Raw genomic sequence first — 24,381 nt, forward strand, 5'->3', positions numbered from 1 at the left:
AGAGACTAATGCAAAGCAATCGACTCTAGAAAGGAAAATAATAAAATAAAGTTAAGATGATCAAATATATATAAATAAGAGTGACATTTTAGTAACCCTCCTTACATTTGGCCCAAACCTAAACAAGCTTATTTTTCAAACTTCCTATAATGTCGAAGCACAACAACATGATTATCAAAATACCTGAATTTTGCAATCTGTTGCGTGACAGATATAACAAACAAAATATATAACAATATAACAAAATAATGCATAGTTTTAACATTATAAAGGTGAACAAGATAAATTCATAAAAAAATCTGTTCATTAATATCTATTTTATGTTAAAAATATATAGTTTTAAAGCCCTTAACCTTCTAGTGGGCAAGTATATCAATATAGCATACTCAGCTAACTGATCTGGTCATAATGAAAAAGCCGTGGTCATCCGTATCTCAAATCAGTTTTACATGATCCTGCAGGTAATCCACATGTTTGGCACAATATGAAAGAACCAAATGAGTATAATGTGATTAAAAGTATATCCAGACTTTTCAGTTTAACATTAGAGGAGTGAAAAGGGAGCAATCTTTTTGTCACTATTTAAATGGTTTCTCTCAGAGCTGGAGGAAAAATGCAGCTGTAGTTAAGTAGAGATTATCTGCATACTGACAATACTTCTGAGCACTTTATCCTTTCCCAAAATCCCCCCTGATTCTGTCAGATGACTTCTTCAAACATCAGTTCAAATGAGAGAACACCTTTGTGCATCAAGCCGGCTTGTTAAAATGCGGCAGGCTGGCAGAGAGAGGACTGTGCGGTCACATAAGTGTGACTAATGACTTGGCTCGGACACGATTCCTTTCGTTCTCTCTTCTTTTAGTCGCTTCTTTCCCTCCTTCCTTCCATCATTTAGTCTGTGCTTTAGTTTGGGCTTTGAATTAGGTTGTGTGCCTCACCTTGTTATAGCAAAGCAGGCAGCACAGAAGACAGAGTGGTCAGCTGAGTGTGTAACTTCCCTCTGATTCACGACTTCATACAATCCAAATAATGAGTCAATTAGAGTAAATTATACATGTTTAGTGTCCACTGTAATTAGTTCACCTCTCTCTTCTTCTGTCTGACTCCTTTTCCCAGCCTGCTTCCTCTTCCTCTCTCCGCTGGAACCATCAGGCTGTCTCGAGTCTTTCCGCTCTCTCCCCAGTCTTATTCTCTCCTGTCTGTCTCTTCATCTTCTTGTTTTCTCCTCTTCCTCACCCTCTTTGTCTTCCTCTCATCCTCCACCCCTCCCGCTTCCTCTCTGTCCTAGTTCTCATGGTCTCCTGGTGAAGCCTTGTCTTATTACCATGCTAGTGTTTAATTGGACCAGTGTACACAAACACACAGATCGACTGACTGAACACACCCTTACATGCAGTCACATGGCACCGTGCACACAGGCGCATGTGTACACGCACACGCACACACACACAAAGTGGCTATTTGGAAACACATTATGTGCACACACACCCATCAAGTTAACATGCTCCAGTTGTACAAATACACATAACACACAGTGCCCAGTAAGTTACTGTGGAGTCCATCCAGGTTGTACTACAGCTACCGTGTTGCTGCCCCTTCTGTGGCACTAAGGCGCGTTGGCTACAGTCATGGATTGATTTTGGCCCAGTTCGACCATGAGCTGCCTGTAGCTGCTGCCACAGTAGAGTTAGTAGAGTCATCTGAGGAAGAGGCAGCAGCAGCAGATGCACATTGGAGAAATGTAGGCTAGACAGACATCTGAATACTGCACAGTCAGTCTCACATAGTTTTAGGTCCATATAGAAAAACAATCACACACATTGTTCATACACATACGTGGTCACCTCCTACTGTAAAATATGAGCAGTTTGAATGTGAAGGATTTTAGGAGATATAATTATAAGGGTTTGGTTGGCTGCTTGGTTCTTCTGTGGAATGTTGATTGTTTTATTTAGTTGTTTTTTAATTTAATTTTACAGTTATGTTTATGTAAATATGAGTAATCATGAACAATTTCCTGTTTTCCTCTCTGTGTTTCAGTCCTGCCCAGCCACACATGTGGCACCCCCGGCCTCATTCCAAACGGGGTCATCCATGGTACGCGGTACAACATGGGCGACAAGATGCGATACAGCTGTGAGTCAGGTTTTGTATTGGAAGGACACAGTATCCTCACATGCATTGTATCACCTGGAAGTGGAGCACAGTGGGACTTCCCATCACCATTTTGTAGAGGTAAGAGGTTTCTTTCTTTCTTTCTAATCACTGAGGTCGTTAGAGAGGAAGATGAGAAGAACGGGTGTATTGACTTCTTTTAAATGCACAGCAGGGTCTGACTCAAATTATGCCCCAAATTTATATAAAGCAGATAAAGGACAAAATCCTTTTAGCAAATCTGTGGAGGTTTTCACCATCTGAGTCAATAGATAGAAAAATTGCATTTTTGTGCAGGGTATGTGTCACCGCTCCAATGCATTTCATTAAAATGTGCTTTATGTTAATTTATCTATAACACATTAATCTGTTATATGTTTATTCATGAACAGAAATGAGAAACCCCAAAATGGTTTATTTGATTAAGTGTGTTTTTATTTTTGGTACTAGTATTAAAGTATTTTACATTTACATTTTGAAAAAGCAATAATCAGAATTACAACAGTCAAGGCAATTGTAACAAAAATGTTAATAAAAAAGATAAAAGAGAAGAAACAAAAATATCAAGCCAGCCCAGGAAAGACAACACCAAAATCAATGTATGAAATAAATTACAAAAACATGTGTTTGTTAAAGAACTGCTCCTCCTTCTCATTCTGTCCTTCTACCACTTTGTGTGTCTCCAGCGGAGGGGGCATGTGGCGGTACGCTACGAGGCACCGCAGGTTCAATAACCAGCCCTGGATACCCTGCAGAGTATGACAACAACCTGGACTGCACGTGGTCAATCCTCGCTGAGCCAGGGGACACCATTGCACTCGTCTTCAATGACTTCTTGTTAGAGGACAAATATGATTTCCTGGAAATCGGTGGAACGGAAGCACCAAGCATATGGTAAGATACATTTCATATACAGACCACAAGGAACTGATCACATTTTGGTAGTAAAGGGTCAAAAGGTCAAGGTCAAATGACCTTACATTGTTTTGAAAACATTACATCAGGAATCCCTAGAGAATTTAATAACATGTGGGTAAAACCTTCACCTAGACTTAAGGTTGACCTGAATAGAATGCGGTGGTCAAAGGCAAAGATGACTGCGACCTCACAAACCACGTGTTTGCCTGTAAATGGTCTGTATCCATTACACGCTTCTATAAATCTTGATGACCACTCAAAGCAAGTACGAAGTATGTTAAGTTCATCTTGAGGGAATGTCTTCAAAATTGGTACAAATATTAGATTTTTGAGCCTTAAGGTCAAAGGTCACAGTGACCTCACATTCCTGTAAATGTGATGTATTAGGATTCCCTGTAGAGATGTTCATTATATCTGGCAAAATATACTTTGACTCATTGATGACCCAATTACTATTTGGTGGTCAAAAGTCACTGGGACCTCTCAAACTGTTCTGCTTTGTGAATATAATATCCCAGAAACATCTCAAGGGAACTTTTCAAATTTGGCACAAGGGCTCACTTGGACTCAGTTATTAACTGATCCCATTTTCTTGGTCAAAGGTCAAAGGTCAAGTTCACAGTGGCCTCACACAACATGTCTTTGCCCTCTTGAATGTGATAGCTCCAGAAGGGAATTCCTTCAACTTTTGATCAGTTGTCTCTTGGACACAAAGATGAAGATATTCGATTTCCAAAGTCAAAGGTTAAAGATTATAGTGAGCTTATATGAATCTGGGAAAACTATTATGTAGAAATATGTACATGTTTACTGCACTGGTTGTCAGAGGAATACAACTGCAGTGCGGTAGTTCTAGTGATAACTTGAAATCAAGTTTACAAAATGAGTGGCGCCTGGGTTCTCATGCAACTTTTTTTGCAATCTCACACTTTTCTTAAGGTTTTTATAGTATTAGATTTGCAATGGCCAGATTAAGAGAAGAGCCATGTGTTTCATTTTGGAGTAGCAGGGATGATGTTTTTTATGTAGATTGTAAAAGAGGAACAAGAATCCACTCTTGGGGAACACCTACACTTGTTCTGAGGGGTCTTGACTTTGAGCTATTCTCTGAGTCGAAGGGTTGAATAGGACGGTTGGGGTTCTAACACTTGGACTTTTACAGTAGTAGGTGTACATCAGAAATCTTAACAATTTGTTTTAGTTTGCATTGCAATTCATTTGAAAAAAATGCTCATTGATTTAAACACGAATAAAACTTTCTTTAAATATTTTGTTCAAGTATCTGTATTGTTTCAGAAGCATTCGTGACATAAGCCATTGAGCAACAATCGTTTATGTGTTGAGCAAAAGCTGCACCAGTAAAGTACCAGTGGATTGTTTGTGAATATAAGATCTATCTGTTTGGTGTTGTAGGACTACGAATCAGATGATGTAGATTAAACTCTAAACACAGTTTCTTGCAGCCAGATGAAAGTGAATAGAGAAGCATCGTGTATAGTGAGATTATACAAAAGCGAACCATTAATGCACTGTTCCATCCCACAGGGGTTAAATAGTCATTAGAGCTCATTATTCCATTTGGGCTGACAGTGAGTCACACAACACAGCAAGACGACTGGATGATGCTACAGGCCAATATCCAATGCAGCAACAGACGTACATCAATCAGCATTCTATTGCTATTTATTACTCACTGCAGTGTAATCAGTGGATTCTGTGCTCCGATAACATTTATCTTTCTTAACATAATCGAACATCATTTCTTCTTTTGTCGAGCTCTTGTCAATCTTTGAAGTTTTCGCACATTCTCCTCTCTCTCTCTCTCTCTCTCTCTCTCTCTCTCTCTCTCTCTCTCTCTCTCTCTCTCTCTCTCTCTCTCTCTCTCTCTCTCTCTCTCTCTCTCTCTCCGTTGTATCCATTAACAGTGTTGGCGTATCTCTGCCGTTGCACACTGCTGTGCCTATGGGATGGTTATGATGATTTACATGGCTGTAATCGTACTGTCTGCCTCGGAGATACTTCCTGTTGTGCTTTGTGACAAACGTTTAAAAACCACTGAGCTCCTCCCGCTAGCTGAACCAGCCTTCTTCTTCTCCACCGACCTGAGCTCCTAGATGAGGCGGTGGCACGCTAACGTCCTGACAGGAGATAACTCTTCCTCCAGCTCCTCCGGTCTCGCCTGCGCCTCGTTGCCTTCATCCTTTTTCTTCCCTGGAAAGCTTCTTATATTCATAGCCTTCAAGTCTTGCCTCAGTGAATTAGCTTGCTAGCTACCACCAGATGCCACCAATGACAAGCCCTGTAACCGGGTTGCTCTGTCTCTTGCTCTCTCACAGTCACACAAAATGTACGTGGATGTATTGTATGTGCCAAGTGGGTGAAGTTAATCCGCTGCTTGAACGACACACAGTTATTCAAGCGTTTTTTTGATCGACAATAATGCATGACTGCAGAGACACATGAACGAAGCCATGCAAGTTTTGTCATTATTCTATTAGATATAATGAGTATTATTTCACTATTATATATTTATATCTGGGATTATTCATAAAACATTCAGGGCTATAGCCTGTAGACATCCAGGACTAATGTCCTAGACTAGAGCCTTCAGTGTTCTGTTAGCTGACTCATGGACCAGCAAAGAGTTTACATTTTACTGCAGTTTTACCCGATTGTTGGGAAGTATAGCTACAACTAGGGATTGAGGAGTCCTGCAGATTTTCCCAATTTATTTAAATCCCACAGGGAAGGTTGTTGTTTTCATTCGTATTTTGTTTCTTGGCAATAAAGCCGACATTCTGGTTTACTACGCATATCCAGGTTTTTAGATTTAGAGTGCTTTGGGGATTGATTTTGGTTTGTTCAGAATATCACGCGTGTCCTTTGAAGGCTTACACGTGTTTTTGCAGGAGTGGAGGCAGCCTAAAAGAAGCCTTTTTCAAGTCGATGGAAATCATGGAAAAATTTAAAGATGGGAAAGTGAAAAGCTGTTTGTCTTTCTTCACGGTTTTTGATGGAATAAAAAAAACAAATACCAATACAATATTTGAAAACATTTTTCAGACCTAAAATAAAACAAAGTCCACATCAGTCCACAATAAAGCAAACAGCTTCTCTACTAGTTTTTATCCAGAAACATGTCGACTTGCCGTGTGGTGTGTGACCCACAGTGGGAAATATCCAGATCAGATGGTACCGATATCCCAGAAATGCAGAGATAGCATCTGGTGAATCAGTACAAATTCTTAGATAGTTAAGGGTTTAAAATTTAATTATAAACGTCCCTAGTTTACATTAAGGAGGGATATTTTGAGGGGAGCCTAATAAAGAAGAAAAGTTTTATTAATATGTCTTTCTAACTGGTAAATATGTTCCCTAAAAAGACATTTATAGATCACTTTGTCCTGCAGAAGCAGTCCCATTCTTCATGTTCCATTTACTCCAGCTGACATCGTCTGCCATGTGTAGAAACATTTTCGTGATTGTGGTGCAGCTTTGAGAGGCATCGAATGGAAAGGTCGACAGATAAGGAGGCAGAGAGAATTGCATTAAATGGAAACAACAGGAACAGAGAATAATTACACATTTCGTCCTGTCACCAGCTGAGCAGCACACGAACCATGGCATTGTCATGACACCATTTCTCTATGTGTGTGTGTTTGTGTGTGTGTATATTTGTGTGTGTCAGGTCTTAAGTGGCCGCCTGACAGTTTGAGCTGCTGATCATTCCTCTCGGCTCTGACAGATTACACGCGCACACACGGCTTATCTCTGACGGTATAACATTCAAGGACCACTGTCAAACCCCCCTCTGCAATGCAGGGGAAGACAGGGAGTGTACAGGGGAGTACAGCAACATATCGACACCAAACAGTGACTGCAATATTTGAAGCTTCTCATCTTCAGGATTCTCAAAGTGTTGCTTTTACGCCCAATTATTTGCATTAATAGGTCATCTTAATTTGAACACTAGATTACAGTAAGCGCTAGGACAAATAAATGTTGTAAACTTCAAAAACATACTCTTTACATGATGTTATTTCCGCACATTAAATAAATGAACAAATTTAACCACAAACACAATTCTTGTAATGTATTGGTCAACACATTAAAATGCATTATATCAATGTGCACTGTGTTTAAGTAGGCAGCTTTGGTGCAGAAGCAGAGCAGAGACTGCTGGGCAAAGGTCTCAAGTTGAAATCGAACCAGAGCTGTTTGCAATTTTATGGTTTTTACCCTCACCATCATAGGTCTCTGAGACACCATGTGTATTTAATCAAAGTTCACTGATCTGGGCCTGAGACATTATAGTTATAGAAAAGGCAACTTAAATGGGCTTCTGCCAATCTCACGATCTCATACCATTCTATGTGCCTTTTCTCAGATGTGGGATTAGTGATGACTGATGTTTCCACTGAGGCATTTGGTCAGGTCATTGTGGAAATGACTGACACCTGACAGGACCACTGTGACAGGTTCTTCCTGTTTACTGAGAGCTTGTTCTGATTGGCTGTCCCAAAAGCAATTTCCTGTTTCATGTTCCTGTCTGGTAGCTGGCAGGTTGAATGTCAGGTTGTCTATCTGTCACATATAAGCATACACACAAAACCCTGCTGCGCGCACACACATGTGGGTTTATATGTATCTATATATACACTTGTATACACACACACACAGAGAAGGATTTGAATTCAGAATATCAGTATAAGGCCACGTCACGCCTTTCCTTTTATTCTTTTTTTGAGACTGAAATTTTATTCCTGTAGCTATTTACAAACTAATGCGTCATAAGTTTCTATGTGGAGAGAGGATATACTAGTAGTACATGATGCAATGACCCATGAGGGGGTCAGGCAGATAGAAAGACATATTTTGTAAGACCTCCAAGCATTTGTGGAGCCGGTACCAACTGTTATCCGATGTCTGTATTCAACTCTATGGCTTATTGTGTTTATTTCTCCATGCATCTCTCTATTTAGCAAGTGCAATGTCACCGGGTCACATGTTTCTGTGTATACAGTTGAAGAGGTCATCAGTCAATTTCATTGCTGCTCATATTTCACATGAATCAATATGGAGATGCAGATTCTTTGTGATTTGTAAACTAAATTCAGAAATGTAGAGCAGATTATTTGTCCCAGCAGCAGAGTTTGGTTTGTATAGAGGAAACACCTTCTGTACTTTAATCAATATTGTTGTGATGCATAATGAAACTCGACATATGTGAACTACCTTCACATCTGTGGATATATAATTCGAGTTAATTTTGCTGTATAATCAAATGAAAACGTTGACCAATGACCTGGATTTCTTGAACATATATGAATACTGGATTTCAGAACACCAAATGTGTCCAGTCAACTGGTAATTGTTATTAATTGCGGACATGCTTCAAGGTCAACGGTTAAAGACCCTGACTGTATTTACAAGGCGATGACTTTGGACTGTCGGTGTGAGAGCCTCCTTAAACGGTTGTGCAATTATAATTAATTCAATACCAATGTACTGTATAACCTCAGCTACACCTACAATACACCATCTTTATGTGATTGGATAAAGTCTTACTGATAAAAAAGGAATTCACCAATACCTGTGGACGTTCTGTTGCAACTTTGCACTGTTCTTGAAGCCATATTTATTTAGCCATATGCATATAATGAACACAGAAACAGCTTCTCTTAAATAGATTTTTCCCAATGCTGCTGTATCTAAGCTGACGGCAGTAATCTTCCAAAAAAAATATTTTTATAACTAAAATGAAGTGTTTAGATTCATAACGATACATAAAGGCATCCTCTACTCTTAAACCACTCTCTTTTCTGAACTCTTCTTAACCTCTGCCCTTCTCCCCTTCCTCAGTCTTCCTCTCTCTTCTGTCCTGTATATCTCAACAGGCCCTCTGGCTGTCCCTTCCACTTCTTCTCCATCTTCCCCTTCCCCCTTTCCCTGCTCCTCTCCTCCTCGAGCTCGAGTCTTTCAAAACCCAAGACAAATTGAAATGCTGGAGGAACAGCAGCGTACTGTCATTTTCTTCAACTGAATGAATTCTTACACTGCCAAAGGCCATTATATCTAAATAGCACAACCACCAGCAATTAATCATATTTTATTCTTTATTGCTCACAACATTATTCACATGGATTTTAACCTATAGTTGCTGGTGCGGAAAACTCAAGAATTTGCCAAACCGTCACGCTGGTATTCAGAGATTTGTAAGAAGCAATAGATTATTGTTATGGTGATACAAAGAGTTTGATGGAATCTCTGAATTCTTTATTCCCTCTTATTTTTTACAGACGTCCAATTAAATCAAAGGCTGTAATTTTCATTTTTTTCTAGTTTTTGACCAAAGGGCTCACAACACAATGTGATGAAGTTAATCTTCACTAAATGGGACTCACACCTTAATCTATAACACCTGCAAGGGATAATAACTCTTTCCTCCGTTTACATTATATTATATTGTACTGACTTTTATTCATAAATATTCCCTTGTTTCCTTTTCTCTTTTAATCATCTTTCTCTCAGATTCTCATGTCTCTCTCTATCATAAACAGAAAGACGCATGCAGGCACACACAGTGTTGGATTTTTTATTATTTTACTGGCTGTGATAGAAACAGTAGTGAAGTAATGCCCATTCAATCGCTCATTTTCTATTGGCTTGCCCATGTTATTGTCTAGTCATCTAAACAGGACAAAGTCCATTTATTCATGCTGCACATTGAATCTATAGATGTCAACTTTGTGAGAAACTCGTTCACCTTCTGCTTCCAGTTCAAGTCACAGTCAAATCAGATAGGAGATGTAAATCCTCTTACCTCCTCACTCCCTCACTCTTTTCTTGCTTGGTTGCTCTAATGCTTGGTGATTACTAACCACACTGTTGGGAAACACCAAGAATGAAATAAACCAACACATGAGACAAACTCTTCTCATTTAACCCAACAACAAATACAATCTCACTTTTGTCTATCACCTATCGCCGGTGGACAAGTTTGGCTTTGGGATTAAATTTGTTAGTAGAACTCCTGAATGTTTCTCCATGAGGCAGCTGCTCATTGTCATGCATCAAGCATGAGAGCGTGATGAACCCAGCAGGACAACATCATCTGCAAACAGCAGAAATGCCATGCTAATGTAACTTCTGATGGTTTAATACAAACGCGAAGGCAAGGCAAAGGAAGATCACTGCTATGTTTGAAGGACCTTGTTGGCCCTGACACCCCAAACCCCAACTGCATCTCACACAGAGAACATCGAGGTATACAACCATGAGCATCTCATAAAACACTGAAACATTTAGACAAAATTAACAAATCTCCATCCCTGCTGAGATAACCTCAATTTGATCTACTACCCATGATCCAGCCCGAGTCCACATTGCTCCGCATAAGTCGGGGTGAGGTTTAACCCTCAGCCAGAATTTCTTTACGAGCATCTTGTCCTTGGTAGTTTTTCTCAGAAAGATTTAGCTTTGTAATTCCTTAATCATTTGAACACATCCTGCAGCCCCTTGGCTGAATCATGGGGTCTTGTCTGCCAATCCAAAGAGTATTACATTAGGCCTGCGCTATCTTTGGACGATACCTCAGTACCTGCCACCAAGGAAGCAGTGACACCTGCCAAAAACAGGCTCAGACTCATTTTTTATGGGGGGGTTGTATTTGCTCTCCTCTAATGCTCCTCTGTTACATCTCATTTCACTCTTCCCTTCGCGGTCCCTTTCTTTCTTGTACTCCTCCCCTTTACCTTTATTCCCTGCTTCCCCTTTTTGTAGTCACCATCCCTCTCCTAGTCTCCTTTCTTCTCTTTGAAATGCCTCTCTTGTCCTGTTATTACATTTACATTTTAAATTATGTTTACTGGCTGTGTGTGTGTGTGTGTGTGTTTCATTGTGAGTGTGTTTCATTGTGAGTGTGTGGGTGTGTTATGAGATTAAAAGTACCAGTGTACCAGGGTTTTGCACTAAGCACTTGGAATAAACAGCTATCTGTCGTGAATAATGTACTTTCCAACTTTTTTTGACTCGCATCCAATCATTTCTTTTTACAGTCTCTTTTTGTCGTCTTGCGGATGCTTGCATCCACAGGGACCTGCAATAACTGCATCCGTAGAATAAACTTAAAATAATGTATTGCCAGCAATATGAGCAGCCAATAGGGAGGACAGAGGCCAAGACAACGGTGCCCAGACAGTAGAAAGTTACGTCTGTGTTGTGATGTTAATGGATCACCAAAGAGTGTGTGGTCTAATAATAGAGAAAGTGCTAAAGTAAGCACAGAAATAAGTCTCTCCTTCTCTTTGTTCCTCCTGTTTTTCTTGTATTGTCTACTCCTCCTGGGTTTGTTTATCAGCTCCTCTCTTTTCCTCTCATCTCTTCTTCTCTCTCTTTTTTTAGTCCTCCATCCTTTCCTCTCTGTCTCCCCCACGCTACGTTAGTCTTTCTTTTATCTTCATCCATTCTTTTCTCATGTGCGACTCCCCCCTTCTCTATCCCCTCTTCTCCTTTCTCCCATAACTCTCTTGCCAGCTTCACTCGCTCTCTCATTTATCTCCATCCTCTGCAATCTGATATCTGTAATGTCTCACCTCATCGACACTTCACCTCTTTTTATCACCTTTTCTTACTTCCGCGACTCCTCACGACTGGTGTGGTTACACTGTCTCCCTCCCCATTCAGTTTAGCATATTTTTTGTCCTCGCCTCCTTTCCTGTGGTCTTCACCCATCAGCCCCTGTTTGTGCCTGTTCTCCGTCCCTCAGTATCCGTCTCCCCTCTCCTCATATTCTCTGTCTCTGTCTAACCTCTGTGCTGCAGCCAGTTTCCTTCTCACCTGCTAAACTTCTTTCAAACCTTTTGCCAATCTCTTCTCTTTTTTTTGTTTTCTACTTCTTCCTTCACCCTCCTTCCTTAAAGTTCAGTCTCATCCCTCTGTCCTCCTCCTCTGACCCCTTGTCTCGCCCTCATTCAGATGTCAGGCAGCTGACCAGTCACTATGAATAATGGAGGAGGTGCAGCATATCTCACTGATTTTTTTTTTAGTCCATCTCTCTCTTTTCGTATTTCCCTTCCTTTTAGCTCTCTTATGCACATGACATTATTTATCTGATTTAGTTAAACATCCATAAATGCAAATATGAATTATTGAATACTTTACATTTGCTCTGACTGTATTGTAATATGATTTGAGATTATATCTACAATATGAATGCGTTGTCATTTATCTATAGACACAATTCTGAACTGATTCTACCAATGTTAGTGCACTGTCCTTGACTTCATAATAGAAATGTATTCATTTTTTAATTATTTGATTTACTTTATTGCCTTCCAGTTTTATTGGACTGATTTCAGTGAGAGACAAAAACTGCAAAGTCCAGTGACAACCTCTTAAATAACTGTTTCATCTGTTTCATTATATTCACATTCTTATTGTTGCTAGACATATTGAGCGGGGTCAACGAATATGGCTGAGATCGAATCACACTCGTGCCAATGCAATCAGGAGAAAAGTGCACGGAAGTCTAGAACAGAATTACTGGTCTTAAAATCCAATGATATGATGCTTTGCTGGAGCCTGTAGGAGTCGCAACATCAATTTCACTCGCCCCACTACAAACTGAGGTCATATAGGTGAAGTGCAGAACATTAACTGTGTCTGAAACAACTCCCAACACCATTTATTACCGGATGTGGTCCACCGTATGACCTGTCTGTTGTATGTCAGGGTGGAAAATGTATAAATTATACAGCGCCTTAAAAAAATAAAATAAAAACTCATGTAGTTTTTGCTCTGGCTTTATCTCTCATATGTCATGTTGTCAAGTCAGACTAGCACACTTTTATATTTAACCACACTAACTGAGACAGACCACTGGTTGCCTCGTTGAGAGATAACATATCGCTCTACTGTAGTCGACTCCCTGTGCGTACTGTAGAGTTAGAGTGCCTTTGGGCAGGGACATTGTCAGAGCTTTTGTCTCATCTGACATTTTTCATTTTCTTTCGCTCTGATTTTCACAAGCTGTCTCGTTCACTCTCTTCTTTTTGATTAGATTTGATATCTTTCCCAACTGTATTCAAAGAGGCAGAACTTTGTGTCTCCTATAATAAGCACTCAATAAGGTCCTCTAACAAGCTTGCTTCATATTTTATACCGCCGCTCATATTTTGTTTCTGCCCTTTTTCCTTATCGGCGTTTTCCCTCCCTCGCTGTGGGTCTCAATCTTCCCAGTATACCTGAGGCATTATTAAAGGGCAGTTCCACTCCTCTCCTTGCTCCAGGGAGGATCTTAGAACATTGGCTTCCAGGCAGTTTCTGACATCATTTATTTTTTGTTAATAAAGTATATAGATATATTTTTTTTACCACTGCTTTGGTTGCTTTTGGTAACGAAATGCAAGAGATGTGAGACAACTCATTGTCTCAGTGGTGATGCTTTAGAAACAGTTTTTGAATATTGGAATGTGTCTGTCTTTTTTTTTTATCTCTAATTCCTAACACCTCTACTGCTTTACCACGTCTCTCTTCTCCTTATCCTCCAATGCTTTGTTTTGATTATTTTCTTTGCACTCTTTTTCCCGAAATCTCTAGATATAACGAATATATCGAGATCCATTCTTCTCAATCGGCCTTACACTTGGCATGTGTATTTTTAAAGGCCCAAGAAAGTGTAGTGTTGAATTAAGCGCGATTTGGCCAACGATACATTCAATATGGACATACTTTGAAATAACAGGCAACCAGTGCTCTGTAGCAGACTACTTTAAGAAGGAAAGCTGCAACCATCATTACCACAGGCTTGGCAATCAGCCAAATCCAAACAGGCAGGTTAAAAGCATTCGGCACACTAGGTATTAATATATTTAAAACGCAGCTTGCTTCAGTCACTCATTGTATTCTGAGTCCAGATTCATACAATCATACATTTAAAAAATCCCCAAACATGATGATGTCTTAGGAAACCTAACAATTTGAAACATAGACAAGTAAAAGAAAAAGTCAGCAAAGATTTGCTGACTTTTCCTTTAACTCAACACAGTTTGGCACAAGCGATAAACATTATCGAGTACAACTAGCTAAAACCTGCCTTTGGTCAGGTGTAATCATTATGCAGGGGGATAATATCCTTCATTTATTTCCCACATCCACATGTGGAAAAAATTGCCTTTCAACTAAAACCTCTGTAAATAACAGCCAGACAAAGCAGAGTGACATCAAAATCATCCTCTAGAAATGTCTGCCTGACATCTTGATATCTTTTACAGTGTACAGGCCCTGAGATGAAGTCATATGAATCACAGTCTAATTTCTGCGCTGTGCATTGTATGACATACTGCACTTACAATTAAATGTGACACATAATTTCTCAAATTTTTTTTCCAAGAGAGGGTGGTCATCCATAAAGCTGCAATCCCTAATTACTCGGCAGCAATTCTTTTAAGCATTTTCCCCACAACAACTGCATTTTCGTTGGAGACTTTGTTTTTTCAACATTAAATAAAAAATACCATATTCAAAGCTCTTCTTCCATCAACCAACTAAGTGTACATACTCTACCTCCAATTCTGGAGGAGCTTTAATATCCCTTCAGCGTAATATTGATGACCAGTGTGGGCCATACAGAATAAATACACACACATTCCCGTCTTATTGTAAACATGGAGACTGTGGATTTTCAATAACAACAACTTGACTTTTGTTGCGTCACCTTCTCTTTCCCATTTGCCTTGTGTTTCTCTGCTGTATTCTCCATAGAATAGAATAAGTAGACTATGGAGCAAAAAGTTGGTCAAACCAAACTCTCTGTGGAAATGCTGTAACACTGCAGATTTGTGTAAAATGTGAATCTCATTACATGTTTTGTATTTATTTGCTTGCTTCCAGGTCGACGGGTACGACTCTGCCTTCACCAGTGATATCAAACAAGAACTGGCTTCGGATGCATTTCACCTCAGACAGCAACCATAGAAGAAAAGGATTCAGTGCACAGTACCAAGGTATTTATTATTAACACTTTAACACCTATAGTGTGAATACTAGTGTTTGTGTGAACCTGTGTGTGTGTGTGTGTGTGTGTGTGTGTGTGTGTGTGTGTGTGTGTGTGTGTGTGTGATGGGAAAAGCAACACAGAGGTTGTCTTCCTTTTGGAGGCCATCACAGATATATCTAAACACAAAAAAACAGAAACTGAAAAGACATAAAAGCTTTTATTGATCCACATAGGGGGGGGGGATTTGGGTCATACCAAGTACAGGATAAATAAAGGAATACAAATAATGATAAAAAGAACATCAGATCTGACTAAATATCCGATCGTATTTATAGGTTGAATGTGCAGGTGGATGCAAGCACCCATGCCCAACCACACGATCGGCATTTGCTGTAATTATGATTCGCATTTATTTGGAACGGACGTCTGAAATCACCTGACTGGACTTGCGTGTCCTCTCCTGTCTATAATTGACTGGTAGTATGGTTTGATTGGTATATTAAGGTGCATATTAGATTCCACGTGGCGGCCCAGATTTAATTGGCTGCTTCCAACACAGAAAACACGACTGTCTGTATCTGTGGCTCTCAGCCGCCGTCTGTCTCCATATTGTTTTTCATTCAACCCAAATGCTGACTCTGTTGTCTCGACTCGTCTGTGTCACTCTTGAGAAAGAGAGAAATGTGTTTTTTATGCCAAGTCACAGTGGAAGTTTCACATTGAAAATGTAGTTCGGCTGTAGCACAGCTTGTTCTGTTATTCTCTGCAATGTTGCTACATTGGTTTAAAGAGATGGGATGAATTTCAATGCTGCTCCCTTCTTCTCCTCCTCTTTCATATTGCCCCCACTTCTGTCTTTCAGTCGGTTCTACTGTTCCCTGTTCTAATTTCCTCTGCCACCGTTGCATTTGTCTTGGTTTGTTAGAGGGGGAGTGTGAAGCTGGATTGAAACTCTGAAAATAATAACAAGCGCTTAAGGAAAAAGGTGTACAGTGAACAAGGTCTAATGATGTATTAAAATTAAATGACTTTATTTTTCTTTTTGCAGTGAAGAAAGCAATAGAGCTGAAGTCCAGAGGGGTGAAGATGATGCCCAGCAAAGACTCCAGTCACAAAAACGCTGTCTGTAAGTAAACTGCTGCTGTTAGTTTGTCATTTAGACATCACTTTTAAAAAAATATACTCTTAAAATACACTTTTGTTTGTCTAGGAGTCAACATCTAACCTGCTTTCACAAATACGTTCATAACGCAAACCAACTCACAAAGCCACGGCATGGATCTTTTTGCAGTAACTTCTCAATAAGCAAGTCAAGCAAAAAGAGCAGGGAAGCAAAATGTACTATTTCATCGCATGAACGCTCGTGTCACAGTGTCAACTCAAGTTGTTTTTCTTCACTCAAGAATGTGGAAAACCTAATAACGCACACGCTGTGAAGCTCATAAAGTGTATTTTTAGTTAAGACTCAGAGAAGTGTTGTTTAAAGTCTGGGCTCCCCTCAGACACTGTGCTGTTGTTCATTTGGAAACTGGACTGACCAGCGCCGCCTGGGATCTTCTGCTCCGTAATCATGTCACTGTGTCAACCCCATGAGCAGCCATCATGTCTGAATGTAGAAAGTAGGGAATAGCATGTGTCTATTGTGATAGCTTATGTCATTTTAACTTTGCAATAAGCTTGAAATCTAATTTCTCCACACACACAGTGCACCACCCTGTACTCGTGTGCAGATGAGAATCTGACTACAGCCCATAATAGACCCACTGCAGTACACTGACTCACTTTCTGCTGGCTGTCGCTGGGGCTTCCCACTGGATAAGTCTTTTGTATTACCCATTTCAGCTGTTTATTATGTTTTAACTTTCCACACTTTCAAAAGCTAAGTGGTGTCTGGGGGTTTGGCGTGGTGACTCTCGTTGGCCAGAGCTGGAAACGTGCCCACTGCATCTCATTCATTCCTTTTGGAGGTGCAGCCAAGATTCCAGTACGAGACTCCATCAGGTGGAGACGCTAATGATTAAACCACTGGCAGCTCATCTCTGAGACATAAAGGGAACAAGTAGAAAGGAATCGCCAATCCATTATGAATATCAATGATGATCAATGGTTTAATAAGGTTTATGTATTTCTTTAATTTATATCTGTGCACCATTTACTCTCCTGTCACCTTATTACATGTTCAGCTCATGACTTGATTAATGTTCCCATATCAAACAGACCACACACAAGTGTCCCACCTGTCAGTTCAATGGGATTTTATTACCATGTGCTGTAATGTGTTTCTCCATGCAGAATTTGACATAATGAAAGACACTTCTAGTACTTTTCACATTAGAATACTAAGCATGACACAAGTATAATCATTATATACGTTTTCATCCGAAGTTAATGTGCTGTTAATGGTCAAAAAGATTTCAGCAACAACTTGTAACTTTCATTAGCTCCATCGATAGGCAAAACAGACGATAGTCTGACAATGACACTGTTGTCTAAACAGCATTGTCTGATTACCTTAATTACATTATATTTATTTTAATTTAGCTGACTCTACATGTAAGTGCCAGTATATGTTCATTTTATTTGTATTGAAGGTGTAGTCGGAAATTATGCGTCTTTGGTAGGACAGCAAAAAGATTTCAAATTACATTGGGTGGTTTTAAGTAACACATAAACACATAATTTATTTGAAATCAAACTGTTGTACAGCACTGAGATGTGAAGTCACAGTGACAGTTATAGTGATCTCTGAAGAGAAGTGTCTCACGTTTCATGGTCAAAAATAACACAATTAATTCTAACGGTTTTTCAGCAAATGTCTCAAGATGATTAATAAAGAACACACCATTAGTTTGTTGTACTGCTTTCAAGTAATGTGCACAAAAGGTGTCAGTTTCCATGGTTTATCTGGGAATTATGCAATTAAAAGAAACCTCTAGTGGCTTTGTTTACACATTTGAGTATTTACTCAGCTTCAGCTTTGTCATAACTTAAAATGCGGTGAATCATCTCTCTCTAGCTACAGGGATTAGAACGCATCAGTCAAGTTTAGAAGGGAAACTGTGGCAGAGAAGCTCCTCAAGTCAAATCGTGAGCTGCAGAGGATTTTCTGTGTGTGTGTAGTATTTTATCAGGTGATCCATATGGGAGTTGTGAGTGTTTTTATCTGGACCTCAGGAAAAATGTTTCTCACCTCAGTGGCAGCTAATGGGAATCCAATTGTACTTAAACACCACATTGACTACAAGGCAATAAAACAATGAATGTAATGATAAACACGATAAATATCTCTGGCTGACATATGTCTCTGAAGCTTGGAAATTATTCTGGATCAGCTTTGGGATCATCTGAAGGAGCTTTTTAATTATCACAGAAGCTCCAGCTCATACCTCATCCATTCCTAGCATTTCATAATAAAACCCTCATCAATAATTCTGCCGATTTACACGCTCAGCCAAGCGTGTACCGGTGCAATTAACATTAGTGTGGTGTTTCTGTGTGTGTGTGTGTGTATGTTGGGAAAAAAGAATTCCAGAGTGCCTGTGTGCCTCTTCACTTGTCCTTGCATTTCAAATTTAAATTAGTATATTTGCATTGTGTATGTTTGAGAGTATGCATGAACATGTGAGGAGGAAGAGGAGCTTGGTGAAGAGTTCAGATCCCACACACACTCTTTCTTGGCTTCCACCTGCTTACCATTCCCATGCACGCAGTAAGATTTACACATGAGCACAAACACATTCATATACAAAATGGTTTCCACATGGGAGAATTACCTTTAAGATGGCCTGCGGAGTCCAAATCGATTGCATTTGCTCGTTATGAGAAGGGCCAGCAAACAAAAACATCTCTTTGTGGAGTAACCAACTGCGAGGGTCTCAGGCTGACATGTAAATGTTTCAAAGATAAATGATGTTACATCCTTAGCAATGTGATTTTTTTATGGTTGTACCATAAACATTACAGTAGGATCTGGGGTCTCCAAGAGTCTTACACTTTTGGGACTGACTGTAAATGAGCTTAAAAGAAAAGCTGAGCCTAACTCTGCAAGAGGTAAAGCCTTCTGCAGTCGGTCAATTATGACTTGTATTACACCTTTGCCTCAGGGGCCCCGCATTTTATCATGATGTTTAAATACAATAATCACCAGTGGTTTTTGAACATGGGCTTAAAGACTCTCAAAAGTGCAGATCCCCCTTGTAAAATTAGTGCTGCACTGTACAGAACTAGCTGTGTTATCTGTAATCATTATGTAGAGCTAAAGAATGATGATAATGACTGTTAACCGTGTTGTCCAGGGATCCCTTAATCTCTTTAAACTCCGGACCTAAATGAGAAATTTACTCTCTCACCACGGGACCAATGCTCATTAAAAACATGCCAGACATTTTTTTGGTGACCAAAACTGAGTAAATGGGGGCTCTGGATCGAGGGTTCAGGGAGATTATTCTAATACAGTACAGTGAGGCCATCAGGACGTGAACCAGGATCATTAACACATTAAAGAAAAGCAAAGCCATCGTCCACTTTTAGCCCCAAATCAGTCTCTTAGCATCATTTCTGTGCACTGTATGACTCCCAATGGTGATATTATAGCTGTATGGCAGAGCATGTGCAGTCTTTATGTAATATACAATCATTACAGAGAAGGGGAGACTTATGATAATGAGTTTTACCTGTCTGGAGAATGGTGTGCTTATGAATCATAATCTAAAGGACTATCTGCAACAGCCTCCAGCCTATATCAAAGCACAGACTAATAGACAGACACACATGAGAATAAGTTTAATTCAGTTTGAGTCTGTTTATGAATACTTTTTAAATTGACTATTGATTAAATCCTGCAGTACGTGATACTGAAGACAGATGTATACATAATGTATACAGGCCAAAAACATCACGTTCCATTCAAATACAGATAAGAAATATATAACGTAAATGTTAAGTGGTTCAAATAGTATAAACCCATCTTTTGGTAGTTTCCCTCTCTCAGCAATAACATTAGCTTACCGCTGAGGATGTGACATAATTACAGAGAGGCTGAAAGATTGTGATTAAGGAGTTTTCCTCCCAAGACAACGACCAGGAACTACAATGAATCATCATTGTGAAAGTGTGATTTATAATCAGTGTTTTCTTCAGGACCGCCGAGCAAAGGTGGTGCGACGCCGCGCTCCCCTTAAACGAAAGTGATCCCACCACTTGAAAGTTCAAATTACAAGACGGTTCAGTAGCACGGCTAAATAGTTTTCGGGGGGAAACCTCACGGTGATGCAGTCCGCCATACCATCAGTATAATTTGATATAATGTGTTTCATCACATCACGCATGGACCTGGCTCAGCCTCAAGCCGTTTTCTTGTTCATGCGGAGAGTCTTGTGGGTTCAGCAGAACGAGGCAGGGATACGCGGCTGTGGACTTCGGCTCTCGGCTTGGTTGACCCGTTTGAGAAGTGGGAGGGGAGAGAGAGAGAGAGAGAGAGAGAGAGAGAGAGAGAGAGAGAGAGAGAGAGAGAGAGAGAGAGAGAGAGAGAGAGAGAGAGAGAGATAGAGAGAGAGAGAGAGAGAGAGAGAGAGAGAGAGAGAGAGAGAGAGAGAGAGAGAGAGAGAGGAAGGAGTGGATAAAAGGTGACGCGAAGAGCAGAGGAGAGCGGAACAGAGCATGTCAACACACTGCACTCCACACTTTTCTCTCCTCATCCAGCATGCATCTGAAGAGCACCTCAAAAGCTCTTACCTGAAACACACATCAGCTGATTACACACGTCTGCACTCACACACACACACACACAAGCAAACAAACACACTCCCCTACGCTCTCTGTGCCTCTGCATCTTTCCTCCCACCTTTTCTTTCATTGTCTCATTGACCACAGTTTCGTTTTTTTAATGGCTAATCTGTCCACTGTTATAAAAACTAAACTTCTGTGCCACGTGGCTTTGCATTCTAAATGCAAATGTCTTCTGTGTTTATCCGTCTTCACGTTGCTCTCTAAGCCAGCGGTTTACCACTTTCCTCCAATTCCCTGAGCCAGTGGTTTGTAACTCCTTCTCTTGGGAACTTCAACAACAGTCTCTTACAAGAACCAAAACAAAACTAACAGAAGGGAAGACACAAAACAAACCTGCAACCACACATAAAGTAAATAACCCATATATCACTGTTACATGAGATTCACCTTGTTTTTAATACTTTATTAAAGTTGTATCCATTCAACACTTGCATATGTCTGCATCTATGTAGACTGATAAATACAAATTTTGCGGTGATAACATATACAGTAAACTTGATTGAAATGACTATTGCACGGTTAAATGAGATAAACTTATAACCCTTTTAATGTAAAACTCTTCAAATGTAATTTTGTTAGCCTTCTGGGTAACCAGCTCAGCATCAATGATGCAGCAATGATGACAATACTAGTTCTATACTGCCAAACACACTGTTTAAGAACTACAGTTTGTAAACTAAGAAAAGGAAAACATTGTTTTCCCACAATTGAAAATCCATTTTTGATAATTTATCCATGCCTGTGAATGTTGGGATATATTATGTTTAATTTTTACAACTGCTAATGCTAAAGACAACTGGATTATATAGTTACTGTAGAACTATGAAGTTGTGGGACAGAAGTTTGAAAAAGGAATTACCAACACTCAATTCGATATCAAACGAGTTCTCCTTACTTAAGCAGAGTAAGTAAACTACTAGCTGGGCTGTTTTTACTTGATTCTATTTTTCTCAACTTTAATATGCTGAATTATTAATAGACACATTTCTTATTTCATGCTGTATTCATGCAATCATTTTAAACAAACAAATGCACAGAGTTGGTCCATTAATCAAACAAAACAGATAAACATTGAAATTTCCATATGACGATTTAAAAAGAGACACCAAACTTTACAAACTGATACATTCCTGTGGTACTGTTACAAGTTAACGACAGATAATATAATTAATATGTAATGTTCTGTTTATTCCTTAAAAAAATACACTATTAAAAATTATTAGTGGTGCAATAAAGCTTGCGCAGCATCTCATGTTGCAGACGGCTGAGGTGGAGCAGCGGTGGTGTTAACTACACTGTGTTTCATTGTGATGTGTTTCTAATGTTCTTCTCCCCTCGTGTTTAAAACAGTGTGAGCACAACACGAGACCAACACACCTCCTTACATCAGGCAATCCACTCCAGCATCATTGCAAACAATCACCTTAATGATAAACATGTAGTTAAAGTAAAGCCAAGCTGACAGTGTAATTTCAAAGTGCATTAGGTGTTACAGGAGCACTCTTCAGTAATTCTCTGCACGTGCCGGGTTTCATTTTCTCCACAACAGTTGTTTCACCATTTCAATTTCACGCAGAAGCTATTTTTTCCCAATTACTCCCAGAGGGTTCTATTAGATCTCCATGTCATTTTGCACACTACATGTTTTGATTTGCTCACGACATGTTGAAAAATCCAACGACGTATGACCAGCCTCAGGTTATTAGCAGGTAAATAGGGATTGAAGCATTTATACTGTAGAATGTAGATCATCTTCTCGTTCTTCTTTTATGGCTGATCAGTACTTATATCTTTCAATGCAACAAGAGAAGACCCATCCATCATTTTGAGGATCACTGGGGGAGCTGTAGCCAATCCCAGCAGAGAGTGGGCCAGAGGTCGGGTCGTCGACATGCGACAAAATTAGCTGATGTAAGCAGATTTTTTCAAACATGGGAAAAACTTAAAAAAATTGTGCAATGGACTCTTCTTCCATTGCCAGGAGAAGAGCTCATCATTCAGTTTTTTTTTTTTTCGATAAGTCATGTTCAACAACACAAGGGCAGCAAAAGCTGAGGCACTCTCTCACCTGCTCTGCCAAATCACTGCAGAGTCATTTGACCCGGGAGGGACCGCTGACTGTTACCATTCAGACAAATGCCAGATATTCACATACACTGCATGTCTTTGGACTGTGGGAGGAAACGGTTGAACCTGGAGAAAAGTCCCACAGACACAGAAGATGCTTTCAGACTTGCACTGGACTCCGGAGGAGGTGGATGTACGAAGGCAACTGTCCGAGTGAGACGCTCCATAGTTTCTGCAGACTTTATACTTCTGTTTTTTATCCAGGAGAAGTAGATGTGTGAACACAGCAGGGGATCCCCCGCTGGATTAACTGAGAGCGAGTGGGGGGGGGGGGGGGGGGGGGGGGTTGATGACGCTTTTAACAGCCACAGATGCAAAAAGGAAAAGAAAGCGTTGACACAGGAGAGAAACAAAGATGTCAGGAGAGTTTGTGGTGATAAGAGCTGATGACGGTGTCGGGCTGATGTAAACATATAATACATCACTTCCTGCCTCTGTCTGCTGCAGTCAGCTGCTCCAGCTCTGGCCTGAATAACGCGTAGGATTTGATGCAGTTGTTAATGCGTCTGTGCAGAGAACCTCCCGCTGTGCTGGGCATGTGTGGAAGACAGACTGCGGGTAAACTCCGTAGCCAATTCTCCGGATTTTACCTGGAGGTCATGTCTGGAAACGGCTGGAGAGAAAATGCAACCACAGAAAGATTCAGACAAAATTCCACTAGTTGATTTATTGAACTCAGTCACTTTCCATTGCTATGACCGAGACATCACCTCCCTCTTCATTCCCATGTTGAATAGTCTTTACTTTCTCTTTGGGGTGAGTCGAAACTCTATCCTCAGGGTGACTGATGTGGAGTGGACTCCATTACAGATATCAGAAACAAGCACCAGCAAGAAAATGAATCACTTTTTACCGATTCCTAAAAAAAAGTTGACTTTTTGGAGATGAAAGGTTTGCTGGGAACACTTTGATGATATGGAAATGACGTGTTTGCATCATAAGCTTGTGTTTAAATGTTGAATGGTCTTTTAAGTGCAAATATGGGATTAAGTCGGCTTTAGGATTTTTGACATCAGCCCAGCAGGGATATTTGGCAGCTCTTTTTCTTGAACAATTTCATGTTGTTTGCATGAGCTGGATTTGTTTCAGCCAATTCGAACCTTTATGTTTGATGCCAATGAAAATCATTTGAACACGAGTTAGAAAGAAAGGGGATGAGAGCGCGCTACAGAGAAAGTGTGTTTTACAACGTGATTGTGTGCTGATTTTTGGACAGAACATCAAAAACACAGCAAAGCAGAAAGACAGCTGGTTCTGTTTGCATCACATCTCACACAAACATGTCTTCAGTGTGTGTGTGTGTGTGTGTAGTCACTCACAAACCCTCAGCACACACAGAACACCGTCACACAAACGCGGCAAATCACTCATCCATCTTTTATGCCAGGATGCACAAA

The 24,381-nt window shown here is 40.0% G+C and overlaps 1 protein-coding gene across 1 annotated transcript in view; it reads left to right on the plus strand.

Moving 5' to 3' along the window:
* Positions 1 to 24,381, plus strand: part of LOC132998374 (CUB and sushi domain-containing protein 1-like) — a 297,197-nt gene that overhangs the window by 103,539 nt on the left and 169,277 nt on the right. Inside the window, exons 3-6 of the mRNA XM_061067984.1 lie at positions 2,041 to 2,235; positions 2,841 to 3,048; positions 14,965 to 15,077; positions 16,119 to 16,196. Of these exons, the coding sequence (XP_060923967.1) occupies positions 2,041 to 2,235; positions 2,841 to 3,048; positions 14,965 to 15,077; positions 16,119 to 16,196 (594 nt within the window). The remainder of the gene's footprint in view (positions 1 to 2,040; positions 2,236 to 2,840; positions 3,049 to 14,964; positions 15,078 to 16,118; positions 16,197 to 24,381) is intronic.

This window comes from Limanda limanda, chromosome 3 (genome assembly GCF_963576545.1).
Source record: "Limanda limanda chromosome 3, fLimLim1.1, whole genome shotgun sequence".
Classification (NCBI taxonomy): Eukaryota; Metazoa; Chordata; class Actinopteri; order Pleuronectiformes; family Pleuronectidae; genus Limanda; species Limanda limanda.